This window comes from Tauraco erythrolophus, chromosome 20 (assembly GCF_009769465.1).
Source record: "Tauraco erythrolophus isolate bTauEry1 chromosome 20, bTauEry1.pri, whole genome shotgun sequence".
NCBI classification, from domain to species: domain Eukaryota; kingdom Metazoa; phylum Chordata; class Aves; order Musophagiformes; family Musophagidae; genus Tauraco; species Tauraco erythrolophus.
In genome coordinates, this window is record NC_141484.1 from 7,108,206 (window position 1) to 7,128,184 (window position 19,979).

The 19,979-nt window shown below is 58.9% G+C and overlaps 3 protein-coding genes across 3 annotated transcripts; all 3 read right to left on the bottom strand.

The window, feature by feature from the left end:
• Positions 1-1,214: 1,214 nt before the first annotated feature.
• On the bottom strand, positions 1,215-5,302 carry LOC104382976 (uncharacterized). The gene is made up of 7 exons (XM_086624126.1): positions 5,266-5,302; positions 4,814-5,161; positions 4,148-4,304; positions 3,229-3,335; positions 2,646-2,698; positions 1,906-2,031; positions 1,215-1,640 (listed from the first exon to the last, which is right to left on the bottom strand). The coding sequence occupies exons 1-7, from the start codon at positions 5,300-5,302 to the stop codon at positions 1,506-1,508; spliced, it is 963 nt and encodes a 320-aa protein (XP_086480252.1). The 3' UTR covers positions 1,215-1,505.
• A 2,240-nt stretch (positions 5,303-7,542) lies between these two features.
• Positions 7,543-11,666, bottom strand: LOC104382975 (CMRF35-like molecule 7). The gene is given in 5 exon segments (XM_086624327.1): positions 7,543-7,918; positions 8,146-8,233; positions 8,698-9,036; positions 9,414-9,518; positions 11,552-11,666. Coding segments are annotated over 5 exon segments (1,023 nt in total).
• Positions 11,667-14,156: 2,490 nt separating this feature from the next.
• LOC147527346 (CMRF35-like molecule 7) lies at positions 14,157-17,192 on the bottom strand. Its single transcript, XM_086624329.1, has 7 exons — positions 17,150-17,192; positions 16,140-16,469; positions 15,684-15,816; positions 15,076-15,185; positions 14,708-14,748; positions 14,490-14,600; positions 14,157-14,231 (listed from the first exon to the last, which is right to left on the bottom strand). Exons 1-7 carry the CDS (start codon positions 17,190-17,192, stop codon positions 14,157-14,159), a joined length of 843 nt encoding a protein of 280 aa, XP_086480455.1.
• Between the last annotated feature and the right edge of the window lie 2,787 nt (positions 17,193-19,979).

The window sequence follows — 19,979 nt, forward strand, 5'->3', positions numbered from 1 at the left end:
AAAAAAAAATATCTCCGCCCGACTCCTTCAGAGAGGGGTGTTATTATCTCCGGTAATAAATGTTGGAGCAGGAGGAGCAATATGTGATTTTCTTTTTTTTTCCCCTGTTCCACATGAAATTTGTGGCAGAAAAAGTTTGGCTGTGTGGGTGCAGGGGTTTTACTTTCTTTTTTTTTTTCCCCAGAAATGGCTGGAATCCGGCTGGACACAGGTTTTCACTGCAAATTGCAGTGATGCTCGTCTGCGCCCTCACTGTTTGTTCCCCGTGTGCTCCCTCCTCTGGAGTCCAGCTTCATTCCGGTGTGGGAAGGAGGAATCCCACCTCCTGATGGAACACAGGAGGACTTTTACTTATGTAGGAAGATAAGCTTATATAGGAATAACCTGTAGGAATAACCACAACTGTCGTACCACAGACATTTACTTCCAGCTGCCTTTGGTTTTTGGCAGAGCAGGGATGCTCCACGTGGCTTCTCGAATAAAATAATGACAAAAATACTGAAACAAAGCTTTGCAGCGGTTAACAAAGATAACGAACTCTCTCCAAATGAACCCCTGAAACACACTCCACTTAGCCTCAAAACTTAGCCCACCCCCCGTGACCTGTTTTTTAGGGGAGTGGGTTGTAAGGATGGATGAATTGCCCAGTACTGGGCAGGGGCAGAGAGAAAACACACGGAGGAGGGCACTGGCACTTGGGACAAGAGCGTGCCCAAAGCATGGCCCGTGGGACATCCCATGGGGAGCAGTGCCGCAGGAGCCAGCGGTGCGGCTGTAGGTTCGTGGTGGAGGGGCTGAGTCCTTGCCCTGAAAGATCTGAGTTTCCATGCTGCTGGAGTCCACCTGGGCACCAGCGAGGGGCTGGACTCACTTTTGGAGTGACACCCGACAATAAACCCTTTAGTGAGATGGAAAACTGCCGAACAAATACAGCCAAATACGGCGCTAGATCCTGTCAGATTCTCAGTTGCCGTCACTGATAAAGGAGCGATACTTTATCAGAAGAATGTTTTTAATGAGTGCCAGAAAATAAATTATCAGCAAAGCAGAGAAGAACATTGGCACGAAAAAGAGTCAGTCTGAGGCCACCAGCAGTTTGGGAGCTTCAGCCCACGTGAATAATGCAGTCAAAGGGGCAAGCAGGGTGGGTGCTGGGTGCAGGGAGCCCACCCGCAGCCCCCAGCCCACCCTCACCTCCCACCGCCAGGCTCTTCCACATCCTGGCCAGTCCCCAGCCTGGGCTGCCTCAATACAAGGGACAGTTTTTTATTTCCAGCACCATTGCTGTACCGCTGAGGTCTCCAAATGCACAGGGATGATTTCATCCTAACCCCTCTCCACACCTCCTGCTCAACCTTACCCTCTCTGAGGTTGCTCTGAGGACATGTCCAAGCCTAAAAGAGCAGCAGCTCGTCTATCGAGCCAGCAGAAAGCCAGACCAGCCCTCCCTGCGTGTCCTGCTGGTGCTGCCAGCAGCAGAAGCAGCCTGTGGGGCCAGGGCCGGCTCAGATGCCCCACACCGTGCTGCAGGGCTCTCCTCTGGGCTGTGAGGCTGGCAGCACATTGGCGTAGATCTCCTGCTGCTCTGGCAGGGCCTTCCGCATGCTGGCATATGTAGCCTCTTTTTTCTCTTCCAAACACTGGAAAAGGAGGGGGATAAACGAAAAGCATCCTTTGCAGAGTCGTTCCAGGGCAGCACCTCTGTCAGATGCTTTAAGCACCCAGGAGCAGCCATGGGGACCGGAGAGGGCACCCACATTATCCAGGGTCATTCGCACCCCAGCTTGGCATCTCCCTTTGCAGCCCCCTCCCTACCCACCTGACCCATCCTGCTGCCCACGCCGTTGCCCACCCATTCTGGCTTTCCACCCATCTTGATCCCAGCGCTGCTTTGCGTTCTCCTACCTTGTTGCTCTGCTTGACCTCCGTGTATTCGGTTGCGTTGTTTGCCGAGCAGCGGAAAGCCTCGGCGCTGCTGTACAGCTGGCTCTCGCGGTGGTTAATGACTGCGTAGTTCAAGGCATCCGCTCTCTGGCACATGAAGGAGAGGGATGAGCTCCTAACCTGCTGCTGCTCCCCTGCCTGCAGCTCCTGCCTGCAGCCCACAGGGATGGGAACATCTCCCATCCTGCTGCATTTCCTGATGGGAGCTGAGATGGCTGCAGGAGCACTGGGGGGGAAAATTCAAGCTGCAGCAAACGCTGGCTCAACATTTCCCAAGGGAAATCTGGTTCATGACACCAGCCCGTCCTCGAAAGCTGGCAGCAAACCTGAGATAACATTTCCCAAGCAGTGACTGAAGAGCAGCTGCCCCGCAGCCCCCTCGGGTGTGCTTTGCTGCAGGTTCCCAAGACTGTTTCATCCAGAGAAGCAGCTCCGGGGCTTGGAGGGGCTCAGGGAGAAACTCCTCAGCTCAATCCTAAATTCTCTTCCCAGAAATACTCTGCCATAGTCACACAAAATCCCTGGTCGGGTCTTTCTGTTGTCAAACCAAGCCCAAAGGATCCCTCCCAGCCCAAAGGGCCATGAAGTCAGCTGTGACCAAATGACTCCGACAGCTCATGTGTTCAGCTCAGGCTGTGATTTTCCCCTCTCCAGGCGAGCTCGGAACACACCATCCCAAGACCTTGTGTAGTTTGCCTTACCGTATGTGACGCACAGCGTGTCCTGTCCACCTCTACAGCTGCTCCAGAGAGGGCTGCACGAAGCACGGATGTGGTTAGACACGAGTGAAACAAGAGGAAAAGAAATGTATTAAGTAACTGCGTTGCCGCTGTGAATCTCACCAGGGAACGCGTTGCCCCATCAACCATCTAAACTGGAGCAGTTCTCCAAATAAAACCAGAGCCCACCTGCCAGCTGGTGATGTCCCCTCCCGTCCCTCCCTGTCCTTCACACTGGCCTTTAGCTTTGCATCAAGCCCAGCACAAGCCTAGCCTACGGAGTTGGACACGTCGGGAGAAGTTGACGGTGCCCAAACCCAAGTGGATGCTGTGCCGGGCAGCACCCATCCTGAGAGCTGCCGTTCCCTGATGCCGTAGGGATAAGACCCGTGGGACAGTCCCACCACTGCCTCGGGAGAAGGAGACCTCCTTGGTGGAGGTCTCAGTGACAGACTCAGGAATTGGATGGATCAGGGAGGGAATGGGGGAGAAAAACAGAAATAGAGAGGAAAAGACGAATATAGCAGCCGAGGGGCTCTGGTGCAGGAACAGTGTGTGTTTTTACCCTTTTTCCTCCTCCTGGACAGCATTACCAAAACGCCAGCAGCAACCACAAGCAAAAGAAGAACCACTGCGATGCACGGAGTAAGGATGTGCTCAACCACGTCCCAACTGCAAGAAAAAAAGTTTCTGTCCTCACACTTCTCGGCAGCAGACCTGGGAGGAACCGGCACAGAGCCAGCACGCAGGGAGTGGCTGTGGGCGACGGGGCTTGCCCTGGGAAGAAGGGAAGCCGGCGTGGGGGCAGTCAGGCTGCAAGCTGGGCACGGGGCAAAGCAAACCAAAAACTGCGGCAGCAAACGGACACTCAGGTCTGAGAGCTGCTGCATCTTCCCTATTTCAAGAATCAGTTCCTGCACCTAATTTTGCTCTGGTTCATCTCCACTCTGTTGACTTGGTTGTAACAGGGCAGCCAGGTGAGGTGGCTGTGCCCACTTCCCGAGCATGCTGACGGGAAGCCTCAGCTTCACCTGCTTCTGCGGCACATCCAAGGGGCAAGAGAGGAGGGAGGGAGGGAGCTGTGCCGGTCCCAGTCCGTCTGGTGCTTTGTCAGCCATCGCCGCACCGCTGTGCGTGACTACAAAGCAGAACAGGACCCAGCCCAGTGCTCAGTTTCCCACAAGCAAAAGATCCCTCTGAGTTTTTGGGGAAGAAAGAGGAGTTGATGCTGCAGCCAGAACCTGCACCTTGCTTAAGCTGCAAGAGGGACAGGGGACAAGCAGGATGAGTGACCAGAGGTGCTGGGATTATTTTCCACACAGAGTGGCTAGCCGAGAGGATGAAACGCTGATCTCTAAAGGTGAAAGCAGGAGGTTCGGATCCCTGAGGGAAGTGTGAAGAGCCTGGAGGGTCACAGGGCTCCAGCTGCACCAAAAAGACCTCATGGAGGGAGGTGGCTGCTGCGGGCAGGAGCTGGTGCTCACCGTGGAGTGCTGGAGCCTTCGTAGTGGGAGAGGTTTGATCCCGGCGGCACGGCTTTCCCCGGGGGAGTTGTCTGTGTGGGGACTGACGCAGAGGTAGTGAAATCAGGGGGCTCAGTGGTCGGCGTGTAGGGTGATGCCGGGGAGGCGGAAGAAGGAACTGTAACAAAAGAGAGGCTCGGTCAGCATCCCCACCCCCGCAGGGGAAAACGTGGTGGGTTTTGCAGGACAGTCCCATACGAGTGCCCAGTGCAGGGGCTGGTCCCTGGTGAGGGGATGGAGAGGGACGTTCCCTAAGCCCAGAGCCTTGTGCCCCCACAGCGGGAAGTGGGGCGGCGTAGAGGGGTGAGGAACTCACTGGTGTTATGAAATAAGGCAAGGAGAGCAAAGACAGGGCTGGCAGGGTCTGATGAGAGGGGAAAACAGGGCACAGAGTCCGCAGCAATGGGAATGGCTGACCGTGGGGCATCAAGAAGGAGCCGGGGTGAGAGGTGGGCACGGGGAATGGGTGATGGCAGCAGCCTGCCAAGCTCTGGTGACACGTCCTGGGGCTGCCCCACGGGGCCTGGGCACCCACCTCTCCCAGGCTGCCTGTCCCTGCAGCCCCCGCTCCCAGCACTGGCAGGGGGACACACCAGTGCGGGACCTGGGGGACCCACAAGTACTGACCTGGGGACACGAACACCTTCACAACGTCACTGTCGTCACGAGACAGCCAGCCCGTTCGCACCCCGCAGCGGTAGGTGCCTGCGTCCTCCTTGGCCAGGTTCTGCACAGTCACTGTGAACCTCCGCAGTGTGCGATTGTCCCAGATGGAGTATCGGCCCTGCTGCACCATGGGCTGCTGCTCCGAGGTGATGACGAGGTCTTCAGCACAGGTATAAATACTTCCCTGTTTGCTCGGATTGCACCAGAATTTTGGCTGCATCTCTTGACCCAACTCGTATGTGCAGGTCACCAAGAGGGACTTCCCAAGGAATCCGTGCACGGTCCTGGGCCCCGTCACTGCCCAGCAGCCTGTGGAGACACACGGAGCAGCAGGAGTGCTGCTGCTGCACCGACATGTCCTGCCCCGCAGGGCCGGTGTGGGGCTCGAGCCCCCGGGATCCCCCCAGCCCTACCTGGCAGCAGCATCCAGGCGAGCAGCAGGAGCCACATGGGCAGGGACCGCGGGTCAGGGCAGCCCTCCTGCCCCCCACGCTCTGTCTTCGTTGTGTCGCCGCGGCGTTGCTTCCTCTTCTGCTGAGGTACCACGACTGCTGCTGGATGTTTAGCGAGAGCCTGGGCTTTCTCGTTTCCTCCGGTCTCAGCTGACTTCCTGCCTTCCCTATCACGGGCAGCACTGCCACGCTCTGTCCCCAATCCTGCCCCACCCTGAGGGTCCCCTTTCTGCCCCTGGCACAGCACCCACAGCGAGTGCAGTCTCACCTCCCCACTGCCCAGCCTCTGCAGTCAGGCAGGGCACCCAGAGAGGGATCTGCCCCTCAAGGGATGGTTCAGCCTGGCACAGAGACCCCCTGAGCCCCAAATGTGCCCCAGGCTGGGTGGCGAGGGCAGCACAGTGCTCCTGCGTGGGTGCCCTGTCCCCTCCATGGGGAGCACAGAGGGGGAGCCTCAGCCTCCTACCCTGAGCAGCTGGACGTGAGTGAGCACCCGTCCCCGCTGCCCTGGCCATCAGGTCCTGCTGGGCTGCCCAGTGCCCTGATCTGCTCTCTCCAGGCTTTCCCCCCTGTCCCCATCCCTTGTCCCCTGGAAGCACCACTCCTCCCCAGTGTCCTCCCTGCCACCCATCAGGGACTACTGAGCCGGTGCTGGGCTGGGCAAACCCTTTGGGAAAAGCTCCCGGGGGTGGGGAAGGGTTTGGGGACAGGCAGGACAAACACAGCCCGTGCACAGGGACCCAACACGTGTTGCGTGTCGCAGGGTCTTTCTCCTCCAGCCTCAGGCTGGTCCTATCTCAGATCGAAGTCGCGCACGCAGACCCGCTGCCGATACCATCGCAGCTCTGGCCTCGGCGAAGGCGAGCAGACGGCTTTGCTGCCCACGGTTGGTTCCAGTTTGGCAGAGCTGGGGGTGCTCCTTGGCGGAGACACAACTGAGCTGTCCCTGTCCCTGGCTTGTGCCTGGCCCTGAACCCTGGAACCCCACAGCAGCTCTCCGCGGGGAAGGATCCCTGCCCTGAGCATCACCCGGGCTGAGCTCCGGGCTGCCAGGAGTCACTGTGCCATTGCTCCTGGGTCCTTTCCACTGCAGGGAACAACCTGGGAGCCCTTCAGTTCCCCATGGTTCTGCCTTGGAGCTGCCACCTCCATCCCCTCCACACATGGTATTTCTGGGGCAGGGCTGTTCTCAGCTGGCAGTGCCGGGGGCTGTCCAGGGACAAGAGGTCTCACCCGCTCCCCCAGTGTCCCCTTCCCGGAGCTTCCCCACTTCTGTGGGTTCACCCAGGAGATGGCACTGGCCAGGCCCAGGAAGATGTTGCCTTTCAAACCCCCCAGAAGCAGACAATAAACAAGGAGTTGAGACCCCAGCAGGTGGAAGTGCAGCCCCGACCCCTGTGCTCCTAGGGGGCTCCCAGCACCGAGGCGGCAGGAGCAGGCGAGGAGAGCGGGGTGCAGGGCCCCTTCCCTCCCAGGCAGCCAAACTGCTGCATCTGCAGCGGAAGTTTTGCCACATGGGGCTGGAGCGGGCTGCAGGTTCCTGGTTTGTGCCTGCTCCTCATACCTCCGGCATTTTAGTTCTTTAAACAGAGCTGAAGAGAAACAACTCTCCCCCAAGGCTTCTGGCGGAGATGCCAGTGAAGCTGGTTGTGCCATGAAATGCAGGACGCGGCGTAGCCCCAGGGGAGATGGAGGTGGTCATGCCATTCTCCATGCCATGGGTGATGGTGCCAGCCATCCCGTGGGACACAAGGACACATAAGGAGCAGGGTTTCTGCTGGATTTCAGCTGGTGCCTGCTTTTTGGAGTTACAGAACCTGGAAAATATTAGGAGCAATGAGAAAAGAAGCCCACAGTGCAGCTGGGTGCCATGGGAGCTTTGCTCTCAGGCTGGGGGTGGAAAGTCGGTGCAGTGGGAGAGACAGTTGTGGAAGGACAGCATTCCTCGACTCTCGCTCAGCTGGAAATGGACACTTGGCTGCATCGGGCAGGGCTGGCAGCGCTAGGCCATCCTGTCCCCATGCCAGGGCTCGGCCCCCTGTGACCCCATGTCCCCTGCGGCTGCACCGCAGCGTGGCACCACACAGCCCCATACATCAGCATTGGCAGCCACTAGCACCCTGGGCAGTGCTGGCAGACGAAGGAGGGAGCACGCGGGTGGACAGGCAGACAGACAGACAGGCACCTACAGGACACCCAGGCTTTATTGCAAAATTATCTTCAGCTGGCAGCTCCAGCTCAGCGGACGCAGGCTCTCTGCCCACCATACCCTCCCCTCTCCAGACCAGGGGTTGCCAGGAGGGGCTGAGGCTTCCCAGGGGGAAAAGCAGCCGGAGCCAAGCAGCTCCTGGCATGGGGCAGCTGTGGCGGGTGGCGGAGTCCCGGCAGGGTGAGGGGCAGGGGGGCAGGAGGGTGTCCCTGCAGCTCTGGGGTGGTCAGGGTGGGTGGACAGCCCGGTGCCCCAGTGCCACCGGCCACCTCGAAGTGCTGCGGGTTTTCCCAGTCATGGCTCCTGCGCCGGCTCCTCACCCAGACAGCCCCGCACACCAGGGCCAGCGCCACGGGCACCTTCAAGCTGAGGAAGAGCAGGAAGTGGATGACGCCAGGCTGGGACCTGCATAGAAGAAAGGAGATGATGCTGCAGCTAGAGTAGGGTCTGGGCAGCCAGGACGGGGATGGGAGCACTCGCATATCTGCCAGCCGCCCCACTTGCCCTTGGGATGCTCCTTGGGGCTGCTGCAACTGGGGGCACCCAGGGCTGGGGGATGGACGCAGGGGAAAGGGTGTCTTAGGCTGGGGGATGCTGTTGGGAGCTTTCCCTGACCCCAAGCCCTGACTCACAGCACAGGAGGCTCCCTACAGCCTGTGGGGCACAAGGGGTTGGTGGCCAACGGGCTCACGTCGCTGCCCTCGGTCGCGGCTGAAACAGCTGTGAAGAAAACACAGAGTCAGAGGAAAGTGGGGACCCCCCCACCCTGCACCCCATCCTGCCCCCTGCGCAGGGGGTCTCTGCACCGAGACTGCAGCCACGGAGGTGCAGGAGGTGGAAAGGGAGGTCTCCGGGCAATGCCCTGGGCACCAGGGAGGAGGAGGAGGAAGGAAAATGTGCGTTTAACTGGGAGGGACTGGGAGCCCTGAGAGACAGGCTTGCGGAAGCAGAGAGGCTGAACGGGGAGGTGAGGGGGGAGCTCTGCTCTGCATGAAGCCCTGTACAGCCTTTTACGTCCAAATTTGCACCGAGGCTGCCTGCAGCCAGTCCCGGCGCCTGCGAGGAGCTTGTTCCCGCTTTGACAAGCCCTGTGTTCCCTGGCTGGAGACTCCCAGTCCCCAGCACTGTGACCCGAGCAACGGACTCCATTGCACACCCCTGCTTTGCTCCCGACCCGGCTTTACCTGCAGAGACCATCACCTCGGTGATGTGCCATAGGTTGAACTGCTTCCTCCTCCTCACCCCACAGGAGTAACAGCCTGCATCCCTCGGCGTGACGCTGCCCAGCGTCACCGTGAACGAGCGTGTCGCGTGGTTGTCCCTGATGGACACCCCACCCTGCGTCACCGTCACCTCTGAGCCGTTGGTTTGGGCGATGTAGTTGAAGCAAAACCAGAGGAAGTTCGGGCGGCACCAGTACTTGGGGTAGAGCTCGTAGCCCGGCTTGTAGCTGCAGGACACGGCCAGCGAGCCGCCCTGCTCGGCCGTCACCTGCGCGGGGCCCGTCACTGCCCAGCCACCTGCGAGGGACACGGAGAGGTGCTGCAAGCGCTGCTGGCATTGCCTCGGGGAGCCGGGAGGGATCCAAGCCCGGGATGCCGGGGGACAGCCTGTCCCGAGGGTGGCTGCATCCGTGCGCCCGCTGTGCCGGGGAGCGGTGCTGAGATGAGACCTCCCCAGCTGTTAAAAAAGAGCCCCCGTCAAGTGCGCGTGTTATTAAAAAGGAAAAAGCCGTATCGCCAGGGTTCGTGTGACAGCAACGAGAACACCCCGTAGCCATTCACTGGCCACACGGTGTCTGCCGGGCTCTTGCCATGGCCACGGTGGGCTCCCAGGGCTGGCTCAGCTGCAGGCTCTGCCCAGCTCTGTCGGAGCCCGTGGGTGGGAACTGCCTGAGCTGTGCTCCCGGCTCTCACCTGGAAAAGGGTCCAAACCAGGAAAATCCTCATTTTCTAGCTTCTCGCTCCTGATGCACACTTTTCCCTGCAGTCATTCAGCCAGCACCCTGTGGGACGGAGCCAGGGTCGCACACACCCGGCTGTCCCAGGAGTTTCCCAAGCCTTCTTCTTCCGTCGCTTCCCTGGGCAGTGTTTCATCACAGACCCTGGATGTCTTTTTTAAAGGCGGTTGCTTCCTCCCTTCGCCCAGGGACTGTGACTCACCCCGGGGGTGTCTCATGAGGGTCATTCTCTGCTTTTGCTCTGAAACAGACACTGGTTCCCAGAAAAACATCAAAATGCAGCCTGTTCCTTTGTCACGATGCCCGTCCCAGTGGGAAACGCAGCCCCTTCCCATGCACAGAGCCCGAAGGGCTTTGTGGGGCTTTGTAGGGGGAACGGGCCAGAGCAGGGGGCTGGGGGCTGCTGTAGGGCAAATACAGGTCAGCCCCTATGGATGGACCAGTTGGGACTGCTGGGATGCTCTCCCAGTTGAGATGGACTGGAATGAAGGACTGGGATGATGGACTAGGATGAGGGACTGGGACAACAGACAGGGATGAACGACTAGGATAAAGGACTGGAATGAGAAGCTGGGATGAGGGACTGGGATGAGGGACTGGAATGAGGGATTGGGATGATGGACTGGGACAATGGACTGGGATGAGGGACAGCCATCCCTGCTGCACTCCAGCTCCCTGGCTCCCGAGCTGGCTGCTAGTGTGAGCTGGGCTTCTTTTGTTTGTTTTCTCAAGCAGAAGTGTCTCATTTCCCCCCCAAAAATGCCTTTTTGGGCACAGCCGTGGGTTTTGAGTGGCAATGCTGTTTTTTTCCCAAAACTAAATATTTCCACTGAAAGTTTCAGAAACCCAAACACAAAAGCAAAGCTTCTTCCCTGGCAACTGCCTTGCTGATGGCTTCTTTCCTCGACACCCTTTGAAACAGGCAGAAAGCAGAAACCCCTGGCCCTGCCAGAGGCTGAGGCTGCTCCTTCCCCCCATCCCGTCCCCCATCCCCGTCCCCCCACCATGGCAAGAGGAAGCTCTGGGCTTCCCTTCTGATCATCAGGTAACCCTGTTCATTCCCCGAAGCTGCTGGCCGGCGGCGAGCTGAGTCTCTGCAAATAGCAGCGAGATCTGAATTCAAGAAGTGGCTGGAGATCGCAGACCTACTTTTTGCTGATAAGGCTCCCTGGAAAGGCCGGGCAGCCGCAGTCCAGCCGCCTCCCCAGCCGCTCTCATCTTCCTTGCCCCCTCCTAACGCAGCCCCAGCAGTACCAGGGTGTCCCGGGGACCCCTAAAGGGGACAGCGGCAGCAGAGCAGCTCTGTGGATGCTCCAGATTGTCCCCTTTTCCCTCCAGACAGAGCTCCCACAGAGGAGTTTCTTATTGGATTTATCTGAATCCAAAGCAATCTGTCTGCTGTTGAGCCGGGAAAACATCCTCAGCCTGGGCAGGAATCAGGGATGTGGCTTCTTGGCAGCAAGAATTGGGGGTCAATCTGCCAAAGCAAGGCAGGGGCAGGGGGCTCTCGGGGTCTCACGGGCTAGGGGACGGTGCCAGCATGGCCTTGGGCTCCAGCATCATGGGCAAAGGCTGTTACACTGCCACGGTGATGGGACAGCAGCAGCCACCTCCTGCAACACTCCTTCACCTCCTGTGTGGGCAGCAAGGACATCCTGGGGATGATGACAGGGACATCCCGGGGTGGCCCCGCAGGGACTCTCTGCCCATGAGGGATGCTGTTCTAGGATGAGTAGGGAATTTCTCCCAGGAAATGTCAGCCAGGCATCGCTGTCACCTCCCCTGACATGGGTGTTTGTGTAGATAACATCATCCTCCAGCTTGGGGTCCTGCTCCGTGTCACTGCGGCCACCCTGGTGAGGGGACAGCAGATCCCCTGAAGAAAGCAACCTGTCACCCCTCCCAGCCTCTGCCACTGGTTTATTCTGGGTGGTGACCAGCATAGCTGGACCAGAGCCCGGGGCTCTGCCCTGCGTCACCTCTTCCTCCCACCTCACTGCTGGCCCACGAGCCAGTGGCCACTCCGAAAAAGGGTTCTGACCAGCAAAACCTCCAGCTAGCTGGACACCAGGGCTTACTTGGGACCACCTTCACTGTCACCAGCTCCATCAGGCCTCTACCCATCCTTTCAACCCCACACCAGTAACTCCCAGTATCCGCATTGGAGAGGTCCTCCACAGTGAGCAGGACCATGCAGAAGATGTGGCTGTCCTGGATGGATACCCGCCTGTGCTGCCAGGGTACTTCTCACCCTGTCATCTCCACCGCGTTGCAGCAGGAGTCCTGGCTGGCCCTCGACACCAGCACGCGTCGTAGCCCCGTAGCCCCGGGGTCACCTGCAGTGGAGGGAGAGGATCTCCCTGACCTGGCTGCTGACCTCCCTGGGACAACCAGAGCCCAGCAAACTGCAAAGAAACCCACAGTGACACTGGAGAGAAAAAGATCTGCAAAATCAGCCTCCCCCGAGCCCTCCTCAGCCCCCTTTGGAAAGAAGCACTCTGGGGGAGACCCAGTGTGCTGGCTTTTAGCCCCAGATCTGAGGCTGTGGTGATGGGAGGCTTTGGCTCTATTGATGCCTGATGTGGAGCCCGTGCCCGTGGGAGTGCTCAGCAGCCCCAGCTCCCTGATGACAGCGGGAGCTGGAGCATCGCCGGCGGGGTTGGAGCCTGTCTTCACCTGGGAGAAGGAGCCAGCCCCAGCCAGGTGCCATCCTCGTGGTCCTGCTTTGCTCCGGAGATCCACGAGCATCAGCGTCCCACGCAGGGCAGTGAGATGGGGGATGCTGAGCTGGTCTGTGCTTTTGGCTTCTTTCTCCGCATCTTCGCTCATGCAAGAGGCGGCGGCGAAACCCACTGCTCTGCTGCGGGGTTATTTTCACCTGGCTGGGCTTCACCTCGGGGCTGGGGGTTTTCTGCTGCAAGTGACAAGCTGCTGAGACGCTTTTTGCAGACTTGCACACCTGGAGCACATCAGGGATGGTGGGCAGCTGCAGAAATGGGATGTGGGACCCCGTGCACCCCACTTGGCAGGAGATGGTAGGAGAGGAGGGGTCTTCACCCCAAATGGCTGCTGCAGAGAGATGCTGGAGCACATGAGCTGGGCAGAGCTTCCAATGCTGAAACGGGGCAAAACCAGCATGGGAGCTTTAACTTTTGCTTGATCTTTGCAGAGCCCACCTCGTGTTCCTGGGGGTGCTGGAGGCTGTGTGTGCTGGTGCTCCCCTTTGGCCAGGCTAAGGAGCAATGCCGGGGTGGGCACAGCCTCCCAGGTGCTCGGAGGGCATCAGCTCAGCCCCTGGGCTGCATTTTGGCTGAGAGAGATGTGCCCCACCCGCTCTTGGGGTGCGAGTGCCTGGCCCCAGCCCTGGGCTCTGCAGCACCGAGCCGGTCTGGAGGGAAGTAGGAGACATGGGACATATGGAGAGTGGGAGAAGGAGTGATCTGGGCATTGCGTGGCGCTGCTGAGGGGTGTGAGTGGGTGGCTGAGGGTCGGCTCTGCTGATGGTGCCTGCTGGGACAGGGTAGTTGAGATGGTGTGGAGCTTCCTCATCTTCCTCCTCCTCCTCTGGCTTTTTTATCGCAGGTACATCCATGCTGGGGCTCAAGGGAAAATAAGGAGCATGGCTGCATCGCTGGAGCAGGTCCAGGCAGCGGCTCCCCCCGTGCTCTCACTCCCTGTTCGGCACTGGAGCTTCTCGCAGACAATGAGGCTTGGGTTGCCCTCAGGAGCAAGTAGCACCCGGAGGAGCTTCCCTGGCCCATGGCTTCACCCCATCTTGAGCTTCAAAGGCTGGCCGCAGGCCCTTCTACAGCATCTCCCCACTTCTTTTTCTTTCCATCATTGTCGTTTTTCTTCCCCTTTCTAAAACAGCTGCGTAGGTTTCCATTTCGCAGCAGGGTGATTATATTTGGGCAGATGACGAGACCTACCCAAACAGGGCCACTTCCTTCCGCAGCTGAAATCCTGTCACTTGCATGGGAGGCTGGGCTGGGGGGAGCAGAATGGGACCCCCTCCAGCCAGGCTCCCCCAGGACTCTCCCTCCACCCCCCCCGCCCTTCAGCCCCTTTGCTCTGTGCAAAGACCCAGAGGGGAGGGAAGCGAACAAGGCGCCACATTAAAATAGAGAAGCAGAAGTCTGAGGGCTGTGTGGGAACAGGGGTGACTGTGCCAGCCATGGCACCACCTCTTTCCTGGGGCACCTCGGAGTCACTGGGGCCAGAGGTCATGTCTCTGACCAGATCCTGACCTCCTCTTCCTCCCCATGTTCTCCTTAGTGCTGAGCACAAGAACCACAGAGGATGAGAAGGGGCTGCCAGGGTGCAGCATCCCCTGGTCCCCACTGCAGCCTGGGCCAGGATGCTGAGCTTTTAACCCCTGGCTGGGGTGTATTTGAAACACATCCCAAATCCTCTGATCTCACCTTGTTTAATAACCTCGTGGCAGAGTGGGGATAAACAGCGCTGCCGGCCTGCGCGTCCTGCTGCGGGACCCCGTGGCACGCTGGGGTCCTCGGTGTTGTGGGAATGGAGGATACGGGGGTTGTTTCTGTGGGATACAGGGAATTGCGATAGGAGAAGCAGAGAGAGCTCAGGCAGTGGTGGGGAAACACATCCTGGATGGTGGGAGAGCTGCAGGGGATGCCTGTTCCCCTCCCGTGAGTGAGAGGCTGAGCGCGAAGCTGCTCAACGCGTGTTCATGTAGATCGGCGGCTCTTCTGGAGCTCTGGAAACGGAAACGTCGTTTTGATTTTCAAACTCCTGAAATAGGGGAGAAATGCAGAGATTTGGGGCACTTTGCAGGTCCATCTATGCTAAAGCACTAAAAGCTTGTGACTGTTTCTACGTGGTTTGTGAGCTGCTGCCTGGGACAGGCTGCTAAAGGGGAGGGAAAGGCTGGTGTGGGGAAAGGAGGGTGATCCCAGAATGGGGCAGCTCCTCCCCACTGCAGGGCTGGGAGCAAGGAGCACCCATGGGATAACTTGCTGCATGCCCCGGGGGCTGCCCCAGCCCCTTTACCTGCCACTTGGCCGGGCTGTTCTCATAGTCATCATCGATCGAGCTGAGCTCCCACTCCCTGTTCATGTAGATGTTATTGCAACCAGCCACTCGCTCCCAGCTTGCAGTGACCTGGGGGGGGCCGAGGTGTGTTAAGGACAAGGGGGCTCCGGGCAGCGGCTCCCTCATGGTGGAGCCATCACAAGACCCTCATCCCACCACCCTCCCAGCTGGGGTACCTGGAAGTCCTTGTTTCTCTTCCTCTCCATGGCCCGGGCTGCTGGGGAAAGAGCAAGAGATGGAGAAGACCAACACGGAGCTCTCTTTGCAGAAGGGGAGCGTTTTGGGGGGGTCCTGAGCCCTTCCCCATGGGTGTCACATCAGCTCCTGTGCAACCTCAGGTCCTGGACCATGGAGCTCAGGGGACTGGGATCCTGGGGAGAGCTCCAGCCCCTTTTGCCCCAAGCCCTGCTCATGTCCTGGGATAAGCAGGAGGGCAGTGTGCGGTGTGCTGAGGTGGGGGTACGGGTGCTGGGGAGCAACGCGGGGATCCCTGCAGCCACCCTGAAGAGGGGGGCCACAGCCTGGGGCCCCAGATCACTTGTACCTCTGCTCTTCTCCAACGATGCTCTTCTCATCCTGCAGCAGATGGTGATGCCCACAACCAGCACCAGCACAGCGGAGGGTGTCAGGACCAGAAGAAGCAGGTTTGGGGTGCTAGGAGGGGAGAAAAGGGTGTTACTGCCCTTCTGCACTGCCCTCTCTACAGCCCTGTGCCCTAGGGAGGGCTTTCATGCCTGTATTTATCACAGCCCTGGGGGGCATGAGACTCTGTGGGCTGGCGAGGATATTCCAAGGATTTCTCCCAGGTTTCCTGGCCAGGGATCCATGCATGGGCACATGCAATGTCTGGCCAACTTGGCGTGAGAGAGTTGCACAGATTCATCCCCCACCACCACGGACAAGTACCCAGATGCAGCACATGCCTGCCCGGGGTGTTGTGGTCCCCCGCAGCCCTGTGGGACCTGGGCAAAGGCTCTGGGACCCCCAACTAGTGCAGTGCTATGGCATGCAGGGGTACAGCAGCTTTCTCTAGAGATGCCCCGCTGGCCCCAAAGCCCTGTGGACAGGCTGGGGGGGGACCCTGCATCCTCAGGCTGCCTGGTCCTTGGGCTGGGGACAGTCCCTCTCCTGTCCGGTGGCCCTGGCCCTCACCCAGCCTGCAGGCTTCTGGCTTGCAGCATGGTCATGGTGTTTTCCAGCTCCAAGGGAGTCCATGGGAAGGTGGGAGCAGTTGTGGCTTCTTCCCTCTGTGTGATGTGGAGGTCATAGTGTGTTGTCTTGGGCACTGCAGTGGAAAGAGATGGAAGCAAAGCACCATGATGTGTGTTATCTGGTCCCGGGCTGCAGCTGAGGCTGGTGACAGAGTGCTCCGGGATCCCAGAGGCTGCTGGTGGGGAGGTGTTGGGGGGTGGCTGGGAAGCACCAGATGTGGTCCCAGGGGGGCTGTGTGCACCGCAGGAGCAAGGAGAGGGATGCTGGGGCAGCTGGGCAGCTGAGAGGGGGATTTCTTCTATCTCTGCCTCTCCCCGACCTCCCTCCCAACCTCCCCTCTCCATTCCCTCTGCCCCTCCAGCCTCTACCATAGCAGAACGGCCGCGCCAGGCTCACCTGGGAGAACAGACACCACGACAGGGACCATGGGGTCATACCAGGGTACCTGGATCCCACACCAGTACTGATCCCCGTCCTCCACTGTCAGGTTCGTCATGGTCACCACGAACACGTGCCGAGTGGGATCGTCTCTCAGGGTCATCCTGTCCCCCCGAGCCTCATCCCCAGGGGCTTGGGTCTGAATGAGGACGGAGCAGGAAAACCAGCCGCTGCCCCTGCACCAGTACTTATTGGCATCCACCAGCTCTGGCTTGTACTCACAGGGTACCTCCACGGAGCCCCCCAAAGAACCGTTCACCTCTGCGGGGCCCCACAGAGCCCAGCATCCTGCAGGAACAGAGACTGTGCCAGCCTTCAGGTGAGCACAAGACCATGCACAAGCCTCCTGCCAGCCCCTAGCCCACTGCCCGGTCCCCTGCCATGCCAGCTGCTTTGTGCTGCCCCCAGAAAACCTCTCCCATAGCAAGTGGGGCTGCAGCCCAGAGGTCCATGTTCAAGGTTGGAGGGGCTGAGTGAGCAGGGAGAGAGGACATGGGGGGAACGGCTCGGTCTCTCTTTGCCTTCCCATGAAACCCCAGTGCCTTGAAACCCACTTCTGCTTCTGCCAGTGGGCTCTTCCGAAATCTGCCCCCCATCCCTGGCAGGGCAGTGTCCCCAGGCTCTCCTGGAGTCAGGTTTAAAAGAAAAGGAGAAATGCCAAATATACCCCTCCCGCACTCTGCAGCCAGACCCACCCCAAAGCATCCGGCTTTCCGTTAAAGCCACCTCTGCCAGCAAGCACAAGGTAGCAAACCCACCCTGCCTGCTGCTCTCATGGTAGGTGGGGGGGTTGCAGGATTCAGAGACTCCCCACAGCACTACCACAGGGTGATTTTAGAGGTCTGAGGGTTGGAAAAGCTTGCCAGCATTTCCATCCCTGCTAGATGAGGATGTGGGGTTTGGAAGGTCAGGACAGCCCTGGTGAGCCCTTATCCACTCCCACCAACACGAGAAGATCCCGCTCTCACCTGGGAGGAGAATCCAGGTCCAGACCAGGAGCCTTTCCCCCATCCCTGTCTCTGGGTGGCTGCAGGCTCAGCCCTCGCTCTCCGGAGCTACATGTCCCCGGCAGTGGCTGTGCCCGGTGCCAGCCGCTCTCGAATGACCCCTTTACCGCCTCTGTGTCGCTCTTGGCTTCCTGCTCTGGCTCCACTTCCCCCAGGGTGCGGGTCCCACCTCGCTCAGGACAACACGTTTGGCTGCTCCTCGGGGCCAGGGAGACCCACACCTGCCAGTTCTTTCCAAAGTGGCTCAGCCCGAGCGGTAACTTTACCCTTGCCAGCAGCACCCTGGGGAGCCGAGAAGGGGGTGGGAAGCAGGGAGGTGGCTTAGGCAAAGACCTCGAGAGGCTGAACAGCCTTCACTTTCTGTTCGAGAGCTTCAGGGCTGACAGAAATGTAAGTTCAGCTTTTCGAAAGGGGAAAACTCGATGCTGGGAAGGAGAAATATGCTGAGGATGGCCAAACCACTATGGTAAAATACTGCAGAGCAGAGGACTGAGCTCTTCAAAGCACAAACAAGAAGGTGTCAGCCCAACTGGGAACCCATCAGACAGGAGAGTCAGGCACCAAGTTACCCTGCAAGGGTTTTTGCGCGTGGACCAGAGAGATGCGGGACGTGTCCCTGCCACTGCCCAGCAAAGCGCAGTGAGCCCTTCCACCGTTCCTTGGTGCGGGAGGAGGACTGGGAGAAGCAGCTCAAAGGCGGAGGCTCCGGCTGGAACACACATGGGGAAGGCACCTACAAAGGCCTTTGCTGGCTGGGGATTTCGAGGGCAGCTCAGTTATCTGAGCTGAAAGGACTCCTTCGAAGAGTCACTTTGGTAGAGAGGCTGGGGGAATTTTCCAAGCCACATCCGTGCTGTAGCCCTCAGAGGAGAAGCACCATTTCCCCTTCCCTTTCTCCGTTTCAGGTTTGGTTTCTGGGCAGGATGAGCAGCCACTCAGCCCAGGGCAGGGGCTGGGACCCCTGGCACAGACCAGGGCTAGTTCCACCCCATCGCCACAGTCCCCAGGACCGTGTTACCCCCCCCAGGTCTCCTTCCTGCCCCTGAGGACAGAGCAGTGATTTACAGCTGCCCAGCACCAATGCTGCAACACCCACATGGGGTTTTACCCCAATATTTCTCCCTTCAGCTGCTGAGCGGAGGGGCTCTGGCTGCAGCGGGACTCTGGCTGGTGGGTGTCAATGAGGGTTTTGCAAAGGGGGTGGCTCCAGCTCAGTATCTTGGCCCCAAACTGTCTCAGCAGCCTGTGAGTGTGCTCCTGGAGGGAAAGCGCAAGATGGGAGCAGGCAGGAGTGAGGAGCCCTGGAGCACCGATGCGAGAGGCTCTGTCACACAACGGGCTGTGATATTTATCCCAATTAAAGTGAGTGTCAGGTCAAAGCAATGAAACCAGAAAGGGAGTGAAGCAATTCAGACAGAAACCAACGCAGCAGAGCGTGGTGCAGAGCTGCGCTGCCTGGGCCCCTGCGGAAATGGGGACAGCCCAGTGCAGAGCCCCACCCCAACACGCTCCAGGCAGGGCATGGGTGCTGGGGTGCTGCAGACCCCCCGGGAGGGAATGAATAAATGCAGCCACCTGCAGAGGAGGCTGCAGCAAAGGGCCAGGGAAGGCACTGGGCTCCGCACCAGCATCTCTGCTGGGTGGCCGTGCTGGGAAGATGCTGCCCTGATGGGGAGAGCCGGGTTCTGCCCCTCTCTCTTTCGGCAGCAAGTGGCTTGGGAAACACAAGACAAGGCTCTTCGGTAAGAGAAGCAACGTTGCTGAAACGCTTCTCAGCAATTCCACTGATGCATCCCGACAGGAGCAAATCGGTTTGTCTTTTCATCTCAGCCACACTTGGGGCTGGAGCAAGCCCTCGCCTGTGGCTCGGTGGCCATGTCAGGGAGCAAAACGGCCCCAGCAGCGGCAGAGCCATCGCTGGTGATGGGAACGTGGTGTCGGGAGATGAGCTGACACCCGCGCTCCTGCAGCCCCGTTCCCAGCCCCTGCCCAGCAGTGATGGGACAGGGAGCAGCATGATCAGACGCTGCTTTTGCCCCAGCTCTGGTGAGATTCTGGGTCTGGGTTCAGGCTTTGGTGACGGCCTTAAAAAAGAGGCCCAAAGCCCTCCTGGGACAGGCCATAGCTGAATCGATCAGTGTGTGCAGCCCCTTGGTACACAGCCCCTCACCAACAGATCTCCCCCAGCTCCCATCCCACCTTACTGCCCACCACCACTGAGCCTTTCCAGAGTTGTCCTCTGCTCTGGGCTGCAATGACATTTCCAGCCTCTTATTCTTTTTATTTAATCTAGGACCTTTGAAAAATAATCTGGCTGTTTCAGACTGTGCTTTCATGGGCAGGTTTGGCAACTTTGGTGAAATTGTTTTTAGGAGATAAGGCTGAATATTGTAATTGCTAATGCAGCTCCTTGGCTACCGCTGACTGAGCACGCACTGTCTGCTCTCTCTCTTCCACTGCCATCTCAGATAACCAAGATAAACCCAGATCATTCCCAGATTTCCTGACTTCGCAAAGCTAGCAAAAGAGAGAAATCCTTGCAGACTTTGTGGTGGTGGAGGGTTTACTCTGGGCTGTGCCTTAGACTGGACTCCTCAGCCAGGAAGAGCTCAGGCAGGGTTAGTTACTGTGGTGAAATTAAGAAAGCAAATTTCAACAGATCCAGAGGATCTTCCTCATGGGGAAGGAAGGACTTTGGCAGGGCTCAGATGTCCCCAAAAATTGTTGTACCAGTAGTCCAGGGAGATCCTACAGCAGGTTAATGGGGTTGGGCAGCTGAGAATGAGCAGGA

Bases quoted from the DNA above. Each gene is read 5' to 3' on its own strand.
- LOC104382976 (XM_086624126.1), bottom strand. From the start codon at position 5,302: ATGTGGCTCCTGCTGCTCGCCTGGATGCTGCTGCCAG. The intron at 5,162-5,265 runs GTAGGGCTGGGG...GTGTCTCCACAG, and splicing joins CGCCTGGATGCTGCTGCCAG to GCTGCTGGGCAGTGACGGGG. The intron at 2,699-3,228 runs GTAAAAACACAC...TGCTTCGTGCAG, and splicing joins GTCCAGGAGGAGGAAAAAGG to CCCTCTCTGGAGCAGCTGTA.
- LOC147527346 (XM_086624329.1), bottom strand. From the start codon at position 17,192: ATGGGGGAAAGGCTCCTGGTCTGGACCTGGATTCTCCTCCCAG. The intron at 16,470-17,149 runs GTGAGAGCGGGA...CTGTTCCTGCAG, and splicing joins GACCTGGATTCTCCTCCCAG to GATGCTGGGCTCTGTGGGGC. The intron at 14,601-14,707 runs GTACCCCAGCTG...GGCCCCCCCCAG, and splicing joins AGAGAAACAAGGACTTCCAG to GTCACTGCAAGCTGGGAGCG.